General features: G+C 39.5%; 1 protein-coding gene across 1 annotated transcript in view; it reads left to right on the top strand.

The window, feature by feature from the left end:
- The window catches only part of LOC146475390 (uncharacterized), a 43,112-nt gene extending 25,818 nt beyond the window's left edge, over positions 1–17,294 (top strand). Inside the window, exons 4-17 of the mRNA XM_085115800.1 lie at positions 4,004–4,291; positions 4,911–4,935; positions 5,430–5,809; positions 6,437–6,481; positions 7,662–8,569; positions 9,077–9,256; positions 9,737–9,871; positions 10,764–10,978; positions 11,521–11,632; positions 11,841–12,011; positions 12,787–12,921; positions 13,165–13,308; positions 13,933–14,136; positions 14,570–17,294. Of these exons, the coding sequence (XP_084971926.1) occupies positions 4,004–4,291; positions 4,911–4,935; positions 5,430–5,809; positions 6,437–6,481; positions 7,662–8,569; positions 9,077–9,256; positions 9,737–9,871; positions 10,764–10,978; positions 11,521–11,632; positions 11,841–12,011; positions 12,787–12,921; positions 13,165–13,308; positions 13,933–14,136; positions 14,570–15,271 (3,644 nt within the window). The 3' untranslated portion in view covers positions 15,272–17,294. The remainder of the gene's footprint in view (positions 1–4,003; positions 4,292–4,910; positions 4,936–5,429; positions 5,810–6,436; positions 6,482–7,661; positions 8,570–9,076; positions 9,257–9,736; positions 9,872–10,763; positions 10,979–11,520; positions 11,633–11,840; positions 12,012–12,786; positions 12,922–13,164; positions 13,309–13,932; positions 14,137–14,569) is intronic.
- Positions 17,295–17,387: the final 93 nt, after the last annotated feature.

Genomic DNA, 17,387 nt, shown 5'->3' with positions numbered 1-17,387 from the left:
AATCTAGTAATTTCATTGGTGTAATATCATATTATATTCACAGCTTGGGAAAATTATTTTTTTTGTTTTCGAAAAGAGAAAAAATGATGACGTTTAGGGTCGAGAGCAAAATAAGGCCACCTAGAATTTTCGGAAAGGCAACAGCAAGCAGCTGTTAAATCCCTTCGGTAAAATTTTCAACTTATTCTGGATTAGAAGTGTTTTGAACTCCTAGCGATCTGATTGGCTAATCTATATTGACAGAAGCCCTTCAGGAGCCAATGACTGGCTGCTATTGAACAGTATACATTTCTTTCATTTTCCGTTGGGTCAACTTGTCGCCCGTGCTCTGATTAAAGTTTTGTTCTTCGATTGTTGAGTTTGTTTGAGGTCAATCGGGAGATTTTCGTACGGCTTGTCAGTGTTGAACGTAATCCAACGATTGTAATGAGCGGCGATTTGGGGCTTTTAGTTTGTACCTCAGTAAACGGAACAGGATTAACAGAGAGATTTAGAATCGCGTTTACGGCAAACGGCAAACGCGAGATTCACGTTTATGTTTTCTTGAAAATATGGGTACATAGATGAGCGTTAAGTGCTAAATAATTCCGGGCTTTGATGCCAACGTAGTACGAGGGGAAAATGCTGGGTTAAACAGGGTCACGTGGTCATTTCTGTCGTTCGCCGTTTGCCGTGGACGTGTTCCTAAATCTATGTAATAACACGATTTGTATGATCCCAGGCACTTTGCTTGGTATACGGTTTAGGGGAAGGTTACAAAAAAAAAAAAAAAAAAAAACATCATAACAAGCAAAGCTAACGGGGTTGGTATTGGACTGGACATATTTCCTTACTAAAAACCGCAAGAGGAATACTTGTGGAACGTTTGTTTCTTTCATTACCAATGTCAGTCCAAGTTTTTTTGCGTTTCCATTGCCAAGGCTGAGAGATGCAAGTGAAACCTTTGTAAGACAGTGTCGTTTCAATCGCCATGGTCAAAAAGCCGGATACCCTAAGGATACGCTATAAAACCGCTGTTGTTCCGATTGCCAAGAAAGGGATTTACTTCAATTCCTCAAGTGGTTTCCAATGCCAATGTGAGAAAGAGATACTCTCTGAAAAACATTTTTCCCAATTTGCCAAGACCGCAAAAGCAGCCACTTATTTCAGCAATTTGGAATAAGGACACGTACAAAATCTCGAGGTACTCCAACTTCTCACCATTCGGACGTTTGCCAATGAACGCTTCAATACCAGTGTCATGTGATCCGACAGTCTTCAGACGTTTTACAATCAGTTTAAATTATTACACTGTGCACAATATGCAATGATATTCTACAAGTTCCGGATAAGTATGCTATCACTGAAAAAAAAAAACGTTCTTGGCAAAAGAAAGGATCGATTGATTCGATCAAACGGGAACTACGGAAAGCGGAGCCACCGACAATAAGTATTTAAAAGAAATCGGATGAACTAACAGGAAATCCAAACAAATGTACAAATCCTCTCTTATGAATTTCACCAAATCGGAAAGCCGTATTAAATTCTTCACTTTAAAACCACAAATGCTTTTCAAACTCGAAAATCTTGTTAAAATTCAAGAATCATTTTGTCGCTTTGTTAACCGTGCCAGTTCAGTTAGCCTGTCTGTCGTCGGAGACTCGGGTGGTAAAATGACCTTACCTCTTGGCGGTTTTTGCAAATTCTTCCTGTGTTCATGAATCCTTTGTCCAAGAGAATGAGTCAAGAATGCCTTCACACGCGCAAACGCAAACGTGCAGTTTGACCACATGTTGTTGAACAATTTTTACATAGAGGTCACGTTAACATCTCCCTCCCCACGAGCTTACCTCTGTGCCCGCGTACAGCCGTACAAGGACGAGTCATGCCTTTAAGATAAGTCTACCGTTCTCTTCAGTCGACGCTTACAAACACTCATTTTATGTAAGATCAATCCCAGCAAGGAATGCATTACCACCTGACATCGTCAAGCCTGGCTCTTACTCGGAATTTATCAGTTCTTTATATGTTCTGCATGTATAATTTAACCTATTATGCGTCCGCTGGCCGCTCCATTGCCGGATTAGCTTTGCTAATGGCAATTTTGCTAATTAAAGATTAAAGATTTTGCGAGATTCGCAGAGTTCAATTTAATTTCACAAGTATTTTGCCAAACACTTACAAAATGAAAGTGCAAAGTGAAGGCACCTAGACAGGCATTGCTACAGCATGCTGTTCAATCCACCGGCGAAAATGATCGCGACTGGGATATTTACCCATAATTCCTAGCGTACGAAAACCCTAAAAATGCTCATAAAAACGCACAGAAAAGTTCTAAAAATTTCAAATCTAGCAAACACAATGTTCTTGGTACAGGGAATAATTTTGCCAAAAATGTGGCTTTGTATGTGCCTATTGGCTGTGTTAGGTTCGCAAAGCATTGTGGAAAAAAGTACAGCCGCCATCTTTTTCCGTAACTGTAATTTGCTGCGGTCACGCCCAGTGGCCGCCATTTTGAATTGAGAAAGCATAGTTGTGAATCCAATAACAATTAACTCCCGTCTGAATCAATTTCCTTAACATCCAACAACGTAAATAGAAGATGTCTGGTTAACGATTTTACTGATCCAGCTTGAAGTCTTGATGCCACACGAGTAACACAATCAACTTCGAAATTTTCCACATCTGTTGTCTGTAAATTTCCTGCGGAAAGGAGACAGAGAAATTTAAAAACGCGATTGCCTACCTTCCACCAAACCTACACTTCTCACATCTGAATGGAAAAATATTTTGTGAAATGCTTTCGGTTATCTGAGTTTGAATTTCTCCGAAATTGATTTTATAGAAATCATCGCTTTCCCTTAGAAACATTGTATTTTGCACCACGCTTTGTTTACTACGATACAAAATGGCGGCCTGCCCAACCACTGACCAACTGGCGCGAGAGTTTGCAAATCGTTTATTTTGCATGTGAAACCGCCTATAAGTAGGCGTACAAAATGTCGGCAAACTGTTTCCCTCTACCTTCAATGCTTTCTATCTCAGCTATATCAAGTTTTATGGCAAGGCAAATAAAAATTGTTTAAAAAAATTGTTTTAAAAAAAAGTTTTACAGGATTTATTTTATTTGACATTAAATTTCTTAAGTTTTCCCGAAAATTACAAACATCGCATTTCGTGCCACGGATTCAAGCTATCGGCTGCTCCTCCGCCCTCGGTTTCCCAGGAATAAGGTTTACCAGGCGACAAATGACTGTCGGATTTATTGATAATCTATAATGATTTGGAGATTTGAGGAAAAACGTTTGCATTGGTTAAGCAGATTTTCAGATTTGTAAAAGCTTTCCGATCGAAAAGAAAAACACTACTAGTGTAACAGCTGAACACGTCACACCAAATGTTCCTTGATTACTTTCATGGTAAACCAGAGAATGGAGTTTTTTGTGTTGCAGTATTTGCTTAGATCCTAAAGTTCGAGTGCAGGGGATTGTTATGTAGTCATTTACTACATAAATGAAAAGACACACACTCTTCCATTGCTTTCTGTGTAATGTCCTTTATTCACTGAACAATTAATTATTTATAACGTGGTACCATCGTTCTCATTTATTCACCAGGCTTAACATATTCCATCACATTATTTCCATCGCGCATATGCCACACATTGATATTCAAATCCTAGCAGTATGCAGGATGTTTGTCCCATGAACCTAGTTTAATGGCCTTAGCTCCCACGAGTCTCCTGTAGCTCAGTGGTAGAGCATCCGAACTAGTAGGGTCTTAGTTAGGTTCGACTCCTGATAGGAGCACGCGGATTTTTTTTCCGAGTATGCCTGTGTCATCATTCTCATCATTATTGTACTTCTACTTAGTAACAGTACAGAACTTTAACATCATGCAGTAGTTTCACATAAGGTAACAGTAATACGTGTCCTTGTTACTATAGTAATCAATACACTACAGGATGACCATAGCAAAGGCGAGCACCCCTCTTTTAACATCCATTCTTTAATTCTATTCATAGGGATTTCTCCGGTTATTACTCAACACCCCGTGGCTAAAAGCATCAAGGAAGGAAAGGGATTATCACTCTTCTGTTCCGCTAAAGGGAAACCAAAGCCTCGCATCAAATGGAAGAGAAATGGACGCACAATCGTGTCTGACTCAGTCAGAATAAGAATTAGAGTCACACCATTCGGCTCGAAGCTGAGAATTCGAGATGCAGTGCCTCATGACTCCGGTGATTATCACTGCATGGCAAAGAACCCCAACGGACACATAAGCTCAATTAAAGCAAGAGTAGAAGTGAGAAGTGAGTATAATCTGTAGCAAGAGAGTATAAAGGTAGAGAGAGTAACACCTCATGCTACATGGCCTTCTCCATAGCATCGGTTTGAGGTTATTTTTCTATTAACTATTGCAAGAAGCGTCATTTGTAGAAACCCAGCGACGGAGGAAGGCAAAAAGGGCCAATGTTTGTGCGCAAAGTCTCCGTCAGTTGCGCAGTTTGACTCTTCGTATGTTCAAACCCGATCCAGACCATGGAAGGGACAAAGCTAGCTGGGGCACATGCGCAGTAAAGTCCGGTTGAGACTAATTTGCATACAACTCGTCGCGGGAATTTGCTTTTTCGCCATTGCAAACAAATTCAACAGCTTATGTAATTAGTAAACAACTTTTGTAATAAAAAAAATTCAGCTAACTTTCCGAAGAGGAAGGGGATTCAAACAGATGAAAACAGCTTCCTGAACTCTCTGACGGTTTTTGAAAAAATTGAGCCAGCGATTTCAAAGTGTTTCTCATCATCGCGCGCATGCGCCTAGGGTGACAAAGTCCCTTTAAGGTCTGGGGCGTTCGTAAATATATGCTCTTTTCTTTTATAGGCTATAAGACATTAACAGTATTTTAATGGGCTTTTTCTTTTATTTCAGGCAAGGGTGGCCCAGTGCCAAATAGGTATGCACGTTTTCACGTAGATTGTTATTAAATCTATATTCAATAGTGTCGCAACGGCGAAATGAAATTGCGAGACAAGTTGCAAGAAAAATTGCCTCGTGTTACAGCGCCTAAAGCTTTAAAGCGATTTTTAAACCAAATTAATACCTCTGGCCAATCAGAGAAGTCACCAATACTGAAAACAGTGAGCCAATCAGAACTCGAGGACGTAACGTAACTGGCGCTAAGCGCAGGAAAAGGCGTGGTGGTAAGTCACGATTGCTTTTGATTGGTTGAAAATGCGGACAAAAGTGAATTTTTTTAACCAATCATTGAGCGCAGTAAAGGAAAACCAAAACGAGCGCAAATTACTTTCAACACGTCACTCGATTGCAAAACCTCTCTATTACAATCAAAAACCAAACAGAAACGCATATCTTTCAATAGTAAAGAGAAAAAGAATGTACACTTTTTTATCAATTAATTTCAACGCATTTTTTATGATTTGTTTACAGTGGAAGTTGCAAGCCATACATTGGAAGCATCTGCTCAAAATACATTTCTCATGATGCCAAAGTCTTCATCCCTCATAACAAATCACAAAAGGAATCAGAGCAGCGTATCCTTATGGCATCTTCAATATTAACAGACTACATGCATCCATCTTGCAAGAATTCGCTGGTAAAAGCCCTCTGCTATAATCTCTTCCGACCATGCCAGATCGGTAAGAATCCCAGACCGCGGGTCTTGTGTAAAGACGAGTGTGACGTGCTCCAGGCCCGCACATGCTCAAAAGAGTTCCGTTTTCTGCGTAAAAGGCTTGGGACCTTGGCTGACGCAATAGTTCCAAATTGTTCTGCTCTGGACTTCGACGCTGGAGATTGCTTGGTTATCGGTAAGTGACTTTAGCCATACCTTCCACTACCCCTCCCCCCCTCTACAGAATTTCTTTGGTCAAAAAACCCGCAACATTAGAGAGGAAAATAAAGTTTCAAACGACAAACTTTATTGTCTTCGCATGGGGGTTGGGAGTGGGCACCATCTTGTAGATATTGCAGATTGTAATTTTAACTAAGGTGAAAAAAGAAAATATCTAATTTATATGCAACATCCAAATCGTTGGTTTTTAAAATAAAACAATATAAGGGACTGACAAAAGAAAGGTTGAATACAAGTACACAGTCGCCAAGTTGCAGTTACAATGTTCGCCCCATCTTGAACCGAGCCATCCTGGTAAAACCTTAAATTCACATAACAAGCATCCACGCGGGGCGTTTGGGGCTGAGTATGAGCGAACAAACAACCCTTTCCCTTTGAACTTTCAAAGGGAGAATTCATCCTGAGTTTTGTTGTGACTAGGTTAAAACAAAACCCAAGGTCAATCGCTATATTGATGTTATGCTGAAACAGCAACAAGCCATTAGAGCATGCTTAAATCCGGGGAAACCGCTCGCATTTCACACTGTGTGACGTCACGGCCGGTTTCTATAATGATGTTTGCTTTCTTGTTTTCATCTTAAAGGAAATAAAACCAGTCCACGACCAGAGTGCCAGCAGGAAAACATTGGTAAGCTTACGACAAATTATTTAAAGAAATTTTCGTTGCAGTGTTCAGGAAATTAGAATAAATGTTACGATTATTGCCAGTTTTTGTTACCCGTACGCTTTGTAATATCAACTTGCATTTCCCCCTAGCTTGCTGTTCTATATACATTTCTTATGGTATTAGGTTGTAGAATTCGTTTCATATTCAAGCCATTTCATCTTTGGTGATCATTTAATTGATTCTCATAACTTTTATGTTTGATTAAGTAGTGATATTGTAAGGAGAATTTAGATGCTGGTAACTATTTGGGGCTTCAAGGGTTAACATTTTGTGATACAAAAATAAACGTGCAATTGAAAGGCGCAGTTAACTGATCATAAATTTCAGTGTAAGTCAGCTGGGTGGTCCACTGTAAGCAACATGTAGGGTCCCTGGCACTTACGATAACTATTCAGTTTGTTTAAGTAGTGAACAACAAAACACATTTCAAAACTTTTCAGGTGGCCATATAAGGTTTTCTTACTCAATGACATCGGGTCAAACAATACCGGTAAAATGCAGACCTGCCAACTCTCCCGGTTTTTCCGGGAGTCTCCACGTTTTTCATCAAATCTCTCGGTCTCCCGGTTAGAGCATCAAATCTCCCTGGAAATACCTACCGTTTTCTTTCATTAATTTCGTTATTTTCGAGATGTCAAAAAGGAAAATAAAATAAGAAGTGGATTTCGTGTTCTTATTTGAGCTGTTCTCGATCGGAAAACGTAAAACAGAGCAATCAAATTGATATATATTTAACGAGTATCGTAATTGGTCAGAAATCAACCAATCAAATTTCACAGTACATGGTAGGTAAATGCTGTTCTAACCAAGAGACGTCGGGAACGCCTTCCGAACGCCTTCGGGTGATTTTCGGAGAGTATTCAGACATTGTGGAAAATGACATTCTTACAATGCAAAGATTTCTAGACGTCTCCAGATTTTTGCACTCCGAGGATTGTCAAGTATGAAAATGTATAAACGCGATGTAAAACTGATGGCTCGAATAACACCACTTTTAATTAAAAAAAGAAATAATTTTAAATAATTTCAAATGTTGAGTTACGTTTTAATGAAGTGACTCGATTATTTCAACAAGTGCTTCTAGCCCTGTCAGCCACAAAATACCTGATCAAACTAACTAAGTTGTTTCTCCTTTTTACAGAGGTACCTGAAGCCATTATTAGGCCGCTGAACAGGAATTACCCCGGATGTAGGGAGGTGATCTCATATTCAAGCTTAATATTGTCCCAAATACGTAAAAAGGTTAAAATCAAAAACAAGGAAATATTGAACCTTTTGAGAAACGTAAAGTCAGAGATACATAGTGGTCGGACGCTGTTATCGTCGCAATCAATTGAACTGTCCACGTATTGCTTCGCAGCCTCGCTTCCATTCAACAACCTCGTTCGTGAGTGGAGCTTTTATTACAAGACTCCACTCCTTCCCAATCTCCAGCGGCCGCGCAGTTTAACAGTTCCCGGATTGACAATTTCAACGCGGAATTCGAGCGTGGATACGATAGTGATTCCTCTTGGGTCAGCGGAAAAGTACAAAGTACATGAGAAGATCGTTCTTAGAAACGCAGAATTTTTCTACCGTTTGCAATCTGGTCATGGGTCTTTCGTTGCAAAAGGAGAGTACAATCTCTGTGGAACTGTTTTCAGTCTAACAGTGGAAACCCTTTCCGACGGAACTGTAAAAATCAGTGGCTTTTCCGACACACCACTCGATGTTACCAACATTGAACCTGACTTTGTCAAAGCAACACCATCAAATGTGCTTGTTGGCGCGATTAGAAAGACAAACTTGTTTGAACTTCGACTGATGAAACCAGTTATGGAAGCCTACATCACGAAAGACTTGATAGTAAAGTTTTCCGGGCAGACATACTTTGGTGCGGGTGCACTTCCGGTTACACTTGAGTTTTTTGGCGGGAAGTTGAACCGTCGTGACGTACTTTTAGTGGGAATTACAAGCCCCCATGTAACGATGAATCAGGCGCTGAAGATGTTCTCTGGACTCACTATTCCCCATTTCAACTTTTTGAAGAATTCATCCGGTGGCTCCATCGTAAGTTGAAAACTGTTTAATTTTTTATAATAAATCGTGTGACAGTGGAGTTTTATACCAAAGCTAGAGTAACCAGTCCCAGCACTGTTTGTAGACAAAACAACGCATTCTGACCAAATAGATTTTAAAAACAACGTGTACGAGGAAGTCACAGTTGATTTGAGTTTTTGGCTGCTAATTGGTTATGAATTGATTAAACTGGTGCGTATATTCTTTTTCAGATCGTGAAGAAAAAGGCTCTAGTTTTCTACCCCCGGTTTATGCTTAAAGACTGAATTTTCACAAACATTTTCTCACCAGCACAAAATTGTGGTTATTGTGGTATATATTTTAAAATTCCTGTCAGTTTATCATTTTAAAACAATACCAAATTCTCACATCTTAAGAGGAAAAATGCCCGTTACATAGTGTGTGCTTAGAAGACTTGCTATTCAGAGGTTGAGACAGAGAGAGTTAGCTATGGTATAAAACTACAAACGTAAACTGAATTGTTTCAATCCTTAACAGGCTGGAATTACATTATCCACGAACGCCTTGGATCTAACCAAGACTCCATATGGTCAGTTTGAGCAGAAACCACTGAACCTCGCATTTGCAGACGCTGTTCCATGGGGTTTGAGCCTGGTAACCAGAGAGAAAATTCCCTCAGAAACAGACAACAGCAGTCAAGTGTATCAACTGTTTCAGGTGAGTTAGGAAGAATGAAGTTTGCTTCTGTACTTATAAGGGTGATTTACACGGTACGACTTTGTCGCATGCGACAAGCTTACGACAAGCCTACGACACGAATTGTTTCGGGTAAATCAAACCTAAAACTCGCTTACGACTGTCGTGTACGTCACAAAAAATGTCATAGGATTTTGAGACAAAGTAAATGCAAGATCAAATACAATTGAAATTACGTGTGAAAGAGTAAAAGCGAAAAGTCAATCAATCAATCAATCAATCAATCAATCAATCAATCAATCAATCAATCAATCAATCAATCAACCAACCAACCAACCAACCAACCAACCAACCAACCAACCAACCAACCAACCAACCAACTAACCAACCAACCAACTAACTAACCAACCGATTGTCCAACCAATCGAAAAACAAGAATAAATTAGTCGAATGATTTGTTTGTTTCTTTTGTTATTTATTTATTTATTTTTTAACATATAGGCTCTATTTGGTCGAGGAAGCGAGTTCACAGTGAAAGCCTCAACAAACTGGAAAGATATCACGCTTACCTGGCATTTCCACAATGCTTCTAGAGGAAGACTATCGTCGTTTGACAGAGTAGAGATGAAAATGAGGGTAAGATAATTGAAGTGCACTAAATTAAACTCGGTGGTTGGAAATAAAAAGTCTGTTATAGCCTGAGAATAAAAGGATTGATCACCTAAGATAAAATTGATGCTTACACAAATTCTATCAAATTGCACCATAAGAAATATTTGGATAACTGTGAAGAGAACATGGATCTTGATAAAAGGCTCCGTAGTAGACCTCGAATTGTAACCCATCGGTTGCACCACACAGGCTTTTCCTATGTAAGTGAACGTGTAAAAGCAATACATAACGTACTATGCGAAAATGTGGTTCGCCGACGAGGACTCGAAGCCCGGTCTCCTGCATTCAAGGCAGACGTGGTAATCGCTAAACCACAGGCGAACCAACAGTGAAAGCGGGCAAAATAACACAGCTTATTCTTATTAGGGAAGTGGTCAAAACTACTATACTCGAACAGGACCCACCAAACCACAGAATAGACGGTGGTCTCTGCCTGCATCCCCCTTCCTCAATCTCAAAAGATGGTGTCCTTATTGCATAGCCACCCCTCCATCCAGCAGTAAAAAAAAGACAATGGGATTCAAAGTTCACTTTTCTTGTTTATCAAGCAATGCAAACTCTTACTAGCTTAATATTTCTGTGTCAACTCAAATTTTAAAGTCCATAAAATTTTGCGCTACAATCTACTGCTCATGAGAAAGGTGGTGTCTTTGATAATCACCCTACACCAGACAAGGTGGGTCCTCTTCGAACAAACGTTTTAAGACCATTTCCCTTACCTCACTAAGATCACGGGGTCGCTTACCCAACACGGAGAATCTGATTTCACTTTCCTTGTAGCGCTAACGTATCTTTTACTCCTCAGTGACAATGTTTTAGGTTCATCGCGCTAACCTTTCATTTACTTTTCCTTTAGACTCCATTCCCGCGGATCACGCCTTTGTCTCATATGAAAATTTCTGTTGATGGTAGTTTGTACAGTAGTGAACAACGCTCCAAGAGCCTGCCATTTAGTGGTCAGCTGACTTACTTGGGTCATGAGTCATTGCTTGAAGGAAGCTTTGTAACCGAGTCTGTATGGCGCAACGCGTTTGGGATAGATTACTTGACTATGCGGAACCTAAGGCTTGGGTGAGAATACATACGATAGTTTAATTAGTATTTTCATACCCAGGAGCGGCAAAACTCAAAATTGGGAGTAATTGAAGTAGTATATTGGAACGCCGGCAAGTCATCCACAGGAATAAAAATGCAATTGTCCGGTGTTTTCATTACTCAACATCGCATGCGTTTTTGATGTGGTTACAACACCAAAAGTTAGAATCAACTTGTAGACCACATCACTTCTTAGTAGCTTTCATTTGAATGAGCACATTATCACGTACTAAAGAAAGTTATCCATGGAGTCAAAAGGTTGGAACCAAATTAGGTTTGAAATATGTTGGATGTTTTAGACTGAACATGGATTCCATAAAGTGCGCAGAAGCCGTTGCAAAAATCTCTCTTGATTTGCGCCTGGTCTTAAACTGGTCAGCGTATCCTACCCCCGATGGATCGATAGTTTTCCTTTCATCTCTGAGGAGATAAAATAATTTTATCTTGTTATATAATTTGTTCTTGATGTCTTAGTAATTCTCCTATGAAATTATCATGTCTCTTTTCTTTTACGCCAGAGTGTCATTGCCAACCAACCAATCACAGAGGAGCAGTATAAGAGGAGAAGCCGATCTTCAGCTCGGCAAAAATTGTCACGCAACTCGTGACAACGGCGAAAACGACTCCAGGGTGAGTGACAGAATCACGCTACATATTCAGACCAGCGGCAATCAAAATAACAGATAAACAAGTAGCTTCTTTTTAACCAATCAGTGGGTTTCTTGGTCAACCTTGAATGTCTCTATAAACGTTTCATAAAGCAAGCATTTCTGATAGAATTTATTGCCTCCCTTTTCTTACTCCCAGTTTTCATTTTTTTTATCGCTTTTCTTTACAGCAAGATTGTGTCACTGGTCATCTCTACTTGGGATTCTCAGACGTGTCCTCTGATCACTTCTTCTATGGGACGCTTTCTCCTGTTAGCTTACAGAAACTTCTGGAAGTTTGGAACATTCAGAACAAACTGCCGGGCGCTATGGCAACAATAGGATTTCCTGAAGGTCTCCAGGTACAAACGCAATATATTTTCAGAAGAAATCTAATTTACAGAGTGTAAAAATAAGCATGACTTTTTATCCAGAACCTTTAGTTTGCAAAAATCGTGCAAAACATTCCCACTTAAATCTTCACCGGATAAAGTTTTCGATGAGTGAAATTTAGTCACACACTGCAATAAAAGCTACTAGTGGCTCTTCTTTCTCTTGATTCATTTCTGTGAGTTTAGCCTTATCGAACCAACTAGAGGTCTGCACCAAAATAAGTGAGCGAAAAAACACTCCACGGCAAAATGAAGAGCATTAGAGTTAGTTCAGGCCATATAGAAACCAATCGTGGTCAATAGTTTTCGAACTTATACTGCGAAACCTCGTTTCGTTTGAATTATCAAGGTTTATAATTGCAATATTAGCCAGGATAGCCGTTTTTATTTAGAGGTTTAGTGTTAGAGGTTAGAGTCAAGTTACGTTAGGATTTATAGGAAATTTCTAATAAATTAGTTCGCGTTTAACCCTAAAAGAAATGTAACTTTAAAAAATAGTGTAGCATATCCTACGTTGTTCGTGACCAAGTACCGCATTTACGAAATAGATGTTCAAAGGGCAACCTTCATTTGGCGAAAACTTGGTTACTAATCGCGCAAAAACTGCATTTGGTTTTCTTTCCATCAGCGGTCACCACTCCTTAAAGGACGAGCTGATCACAGTTTTTAATAAAATTCCTATCCTCTTCAATATTTAAGTCATAGATTGTTGAATTTATCCTCTATACGTATCGCTTCTCCTCAGATGTCAGTATCCAGAAGGACTCATGACCTTCGTGAATTTGGTGGACCTGTTCTAGAACCGGGATTCATTCTAAAGGGGAAGATGAGCGTAATGGGAATTGAAACTACTGGAGCCATTTCCCTGCTTCCAAGAGAGGTTTGTTTGACAGCCAACTTGTACTTCTATCTCGCGCTCCTCTCACCAGTGGGTGCTAAGCCTGGAAACGGATTGCTTGTCAGTGACATCAAGAATTCGCGCGGAATATCAAATGAGGGATAAGCTGAAATGGATTTTTATCCATGAAAATTTTCAACAGTTTCCACCTTTCAAAACGTTCGGCTTATCAGCCAGTTTTTATGGTGAATTTTAGTTTTTATTTTGTCTTTTTTTTACACTCAGTTTCTGATTGACGCGATGATCACGTCAGACGAGGCTTCGCCAACACTCGATGACTTCACGTCCTTATTGTCATCCAGTTTCAATCGTCAATACAACCCTAAACTTTTTCTCAAAGCTCGCTTGGACCCAGTTCCTTTTGTGAAGGTAAATGGCATCTTGTGTTTTAACCTCTCTTTCTGAGTCTAATTCAAACGAAAACAAGAAACGACAAAACGTTGACAAGAATTTAACCCCTTCAATAGCAAATGAGAGTTGATGAGAGAGAATAAGGAGAGGTGATGAAAGAAATTATCACAGTGAAACAGAAAAAAAAAATGTGCTCATACGAGTTGAGTGAGCGAGCGTTTTAATACTCATCAACTGCTAATCGTTCTTGGCTGTTGTCATTAGATTATTGGGTAACCCAAATTTAGAACGACATTTAAGGTCACTTAGAACATATATTTTATGTTAGTCCGTTCAGTATCTTTTTTATACCCATTTATACACTCGAGCCAACTGGCGACTAATCGCTAGCCAAAGATTTGCTTGGTTCCTTTTCTTACAGACAAAAAATGTCTAAAAATCTTTTGTCGTCTTGGCTCTGAAAAGCTTTACTTTTGATTTTAAACTGAGTTGACATTTTCATCTTCGTGTAATGGTCATCTGAACAAATGGGCAAAGGTTGGTAAGATGCAAACAAGCACAAGTGTAGAGACTAGCCTGCATGACTCGCTTTGTGCATGATCGCCGGCCTAACCAAGCACATACGTTCTCGTTTCTCTACAGGCACGGGTTGATGGCTACGCTCGACTGTTTGGCATATTTGAAGAAGTGCGCATGCTCGTTACCCGTGATTCTTTTCAACTCTATCTCACCACTGACGTCAACAAGTCATTCAAAATCAATGTTCATATCACGACCAACTACAGCTCAAACCGCAACGATACGCAGTTTAACGCTGTGGTTGTCTTTGAGAACGGTTTGTCCAAGGTAAGAAATTCACTCGTTGGACGTTTGAACAAAGGAATACATGAACGGCAAAATGCTTAAGATTATTAGCGGTGCTAAACGTAGGACTTTTGAATTTACGGCTATGCATTTTGAAATTACAAAAACTGAGTAAGAGGGCTTCGTTTTTTATATGCCTTGTAATATAACATAGACATTAAAGTAAAGTCAGAAAATACCTTACTTAGCGGCTTCACTTTTGTCTGCAGAGAATTAAAACGCCCATGCGCTGTTTTGCATCGAAGAACGCGCTCAAAAAGAGCGAAAATACCTTGTTGTTACTCTGATAGAGTATGCTTTTTTTAAGCCAATCAGAGAGCCCATAGATTGAAGTCTACAAAGCAGTTCCCTGTAAAAATAAGTGATGTAGTGTAAAACTATATTGGTTATTTTTTTATTTTTTTTTTTTTTGCAGTTAACGCGTATGGCTTCAAAGCAGGTGGTGGCGATGCTGGAAAAAGAAATGTCGCAACTCAGATCAGCTAAAAGAGATGTCCAGCGACTGAGACGAGAATGCGTAAAAACGATCAAGCGAGACTGCTCTATCTGTGCAGGAAATAAGGTCTGTGCTAGCTCTCTTACGACCTGTCTATCGGATATGGGGCTCAAAACGCCATTTAACGGCTCCGAAAGAAAACATGACACAAAGCGAGCCAGCGCTACACCTGTAGACCTCTGCCAGCATTTTGTCATGGAACATTGCCTGGCAACCGAGACTGCTTGTCATAATGTTTGCAGATTCATCAGCTCGAAAGCAAATAAGACATGCGCAGGTTACGAAGCTGCTGTAGCATCTCGGAGAAAACCGGAGCGAAGCTTGCGATTGATGAAGCAAGCAGAGCAGTTTATGTACAGCGACTTGTTTCAAATTCACGCGATTTCGTTCGAAACGAATGTCACCTCAACGAATATTGAACAGCTTTACATGGACACTTCCTTCGAGGTCACCATATTTGGACAAAAGCAAAGATTGGAAGGGCTGCGAGTAAAGTTCAATGAATTTGTCAAGCTGTCTACCGAGATTGCAAAGCACGCGTGGGAGTGGTACCAAAAGGCGCAACCCCAGTCGAAGTCAAGATCTCGCCACCCGGATAACAGACCCAGGTCTCCGTCGTGAATGCAAAGTGGCTTAAATAAATTGAGGGTTACATATGAAAGACGATTCAATAAGAGAAAGTTTCCATGGTGCGGGTAAGGAGTAAGCCATCATGAAACGGGCAAAAGAAGATAAAGAGCTATAACTCTTTAGATGTAAACTAAGTTGTTTTGTTCAATCAAGTAATTACTATTCAGAAAACATTTCCCTATTGTTTTCTGGTGCAATGGTTACCCTACTGTAAGACTGAAATATTGTAGCTAAGAAGTGTTGGATTTATTTTACCGCCACCGGTCGGTTTCCCGAAAAATCTCCGATTCTTATTCTCCAATCAAGACACAGCAACGAAAATTACCGAACGCGGCGCTGCTTTTGCGACACCGGCAACCCGATCCTAAAGTATTGGGTCTCTGCGTCTTTTTTATCAAACAAAGTTGACGGAGAGAAGTAATCTTTTCAACTTTTAGACAAAAAAAAGTATTTCCCAGACCAGAATCTTAACTCTTTTAACTCATCTCCTTCCCTGAAAAAGACTTTGAAGAACTGTTTTTATTTCAATGTTCTTGTAATCCAGTCTTGATTGCCGGTTCTAAGTAAGCCAACTTTTTCCCGATTCATTCTCCCTCCAAAATATACGTGAAACTGCATCATTTGTAACATATTCTAGCTGTCTGGGATTAAGAACTATTTTGTTTTTGAAAGGAAAACTGATTACGTGAGGCCAAGGGAAATCTTATTAATGTAATCTTAAGGCCAGCGTTTTAATAATGAGAATGTTATAGTTACTGTGGATATTCGCCAAAGCATGTCATTACAATAACTCAAAGTTCACAACTTTCCAACACACGAATTTCTATATTTTTAATTTGACTTTATAAAAGCGATATGTTATATTTTTATGGAAAATATCACCTTTAATCTACTGAAGTTACTAATCTAGTGGTTGCTTTATGATTTCATCCACAGACTCAAAAATTAGAACTACCTTGTACGACGTAATGAACAGCACCACAGGAAAGCACTGCTCAGTAGCTTTCATTTAAATGGTCACACTTTAGGATTTCATCCACAGACTTAAAAGACAGAACCACCTTGTACAACATAATAAACAGCACCACAGGAAAGCACTGATCAGTAGCTTTCATTTGAATGGTTTTATATACAGTCTCGAAAGTTAAAGCCACCTTGTATGGCATAATGAACTGTACCACAAGAAAGTACTCAGTAAACTTTCATTTGAATGGTTACACTCTTGGATTTCATACACAAACGAAAACGTAAGGTTAGAACGACATTATTTAGCATATTAAACAGTACCACAGGGAGAAACTGGTCTGTTTTTTTTTTTCGATGTCCACACTTTAATTTCATCTGATTGGTTATATTTGACAGAATAGTTTCCACATAAACTCAAAAGCAAAGAACAAATGATGTATTTTATGTTGAACTCGGATGGAAAAGAGAATTAGGAAGCTACTTATTTCACATAGAGCGGTTATCAGCTGAGTGTCGTAAAACCAAAACCACAGTACTTACTCTGGCCAATCACAACAGACTCAAACAGCAGAATGAGCCGGCACCAAGCGCGGGAAGACGCGCCAAACAGCACAATGAGCCGGCGCCAAGCGCAGGAATTCGCGCCAAACACTCCCAGCACCACGCCAAACAGCACAATGGGCGGGAAAACGCGCGAGAGCAAGTCACGATTGGTTTCGATTTTGTCTCTCATTGGTTGAAAAAGTGGCGCGAGTTTTGTTAACCAATCACAGAGCGTAGTAAGTTCAAAACCAAAGTAAACGCGAATTAATTAATTTCGACACTTAACTGATAGCAGCTCTAACTCGTTATTTCAATTTCTAAACCTTTTTTTAAGAAGTAAGGATGAACCGAACCTTACAACCTGCTATGGGTCTGAGCAGTGTGCCAACTGTTAATATTTAATTACAAACAAGGAATTTAACTTCCAGAAGTAGGAAATGTAAGTAGCAAGTAAGAATTGTGTTGGAAAATGTTTCTTTGACAATAAAGGAAAATAAAAGATAAACGAGTGTGCCTACTACAGTGAATAAGGGCGATAAATTTTAGGCAAAATTCTGTAGAATGCCATGACTATGGAAGTGGTAAATCAATTTTTCTA

This window comes from Pavona decussata, unplaced genomic scaffold, assembly GCF_977016875.1.
Source record: "Pavona decussata unplaced genomic scaffold, jaPavDecu1.1 SCAFFOLD_84, whole genome shotgun sequence".
In the NCBI taxonomy this organism is placed as follows: Eukaryota; Metazoa; Cnidaria; class Anthozoa; order Scleractinia; family Agariciidae; genus Pavona; species Pavona decussata.
Note: the sequence above shows the minus strand (reverse complement) of the source record. Positions and strands in the feature narration are given on the sequence as shown.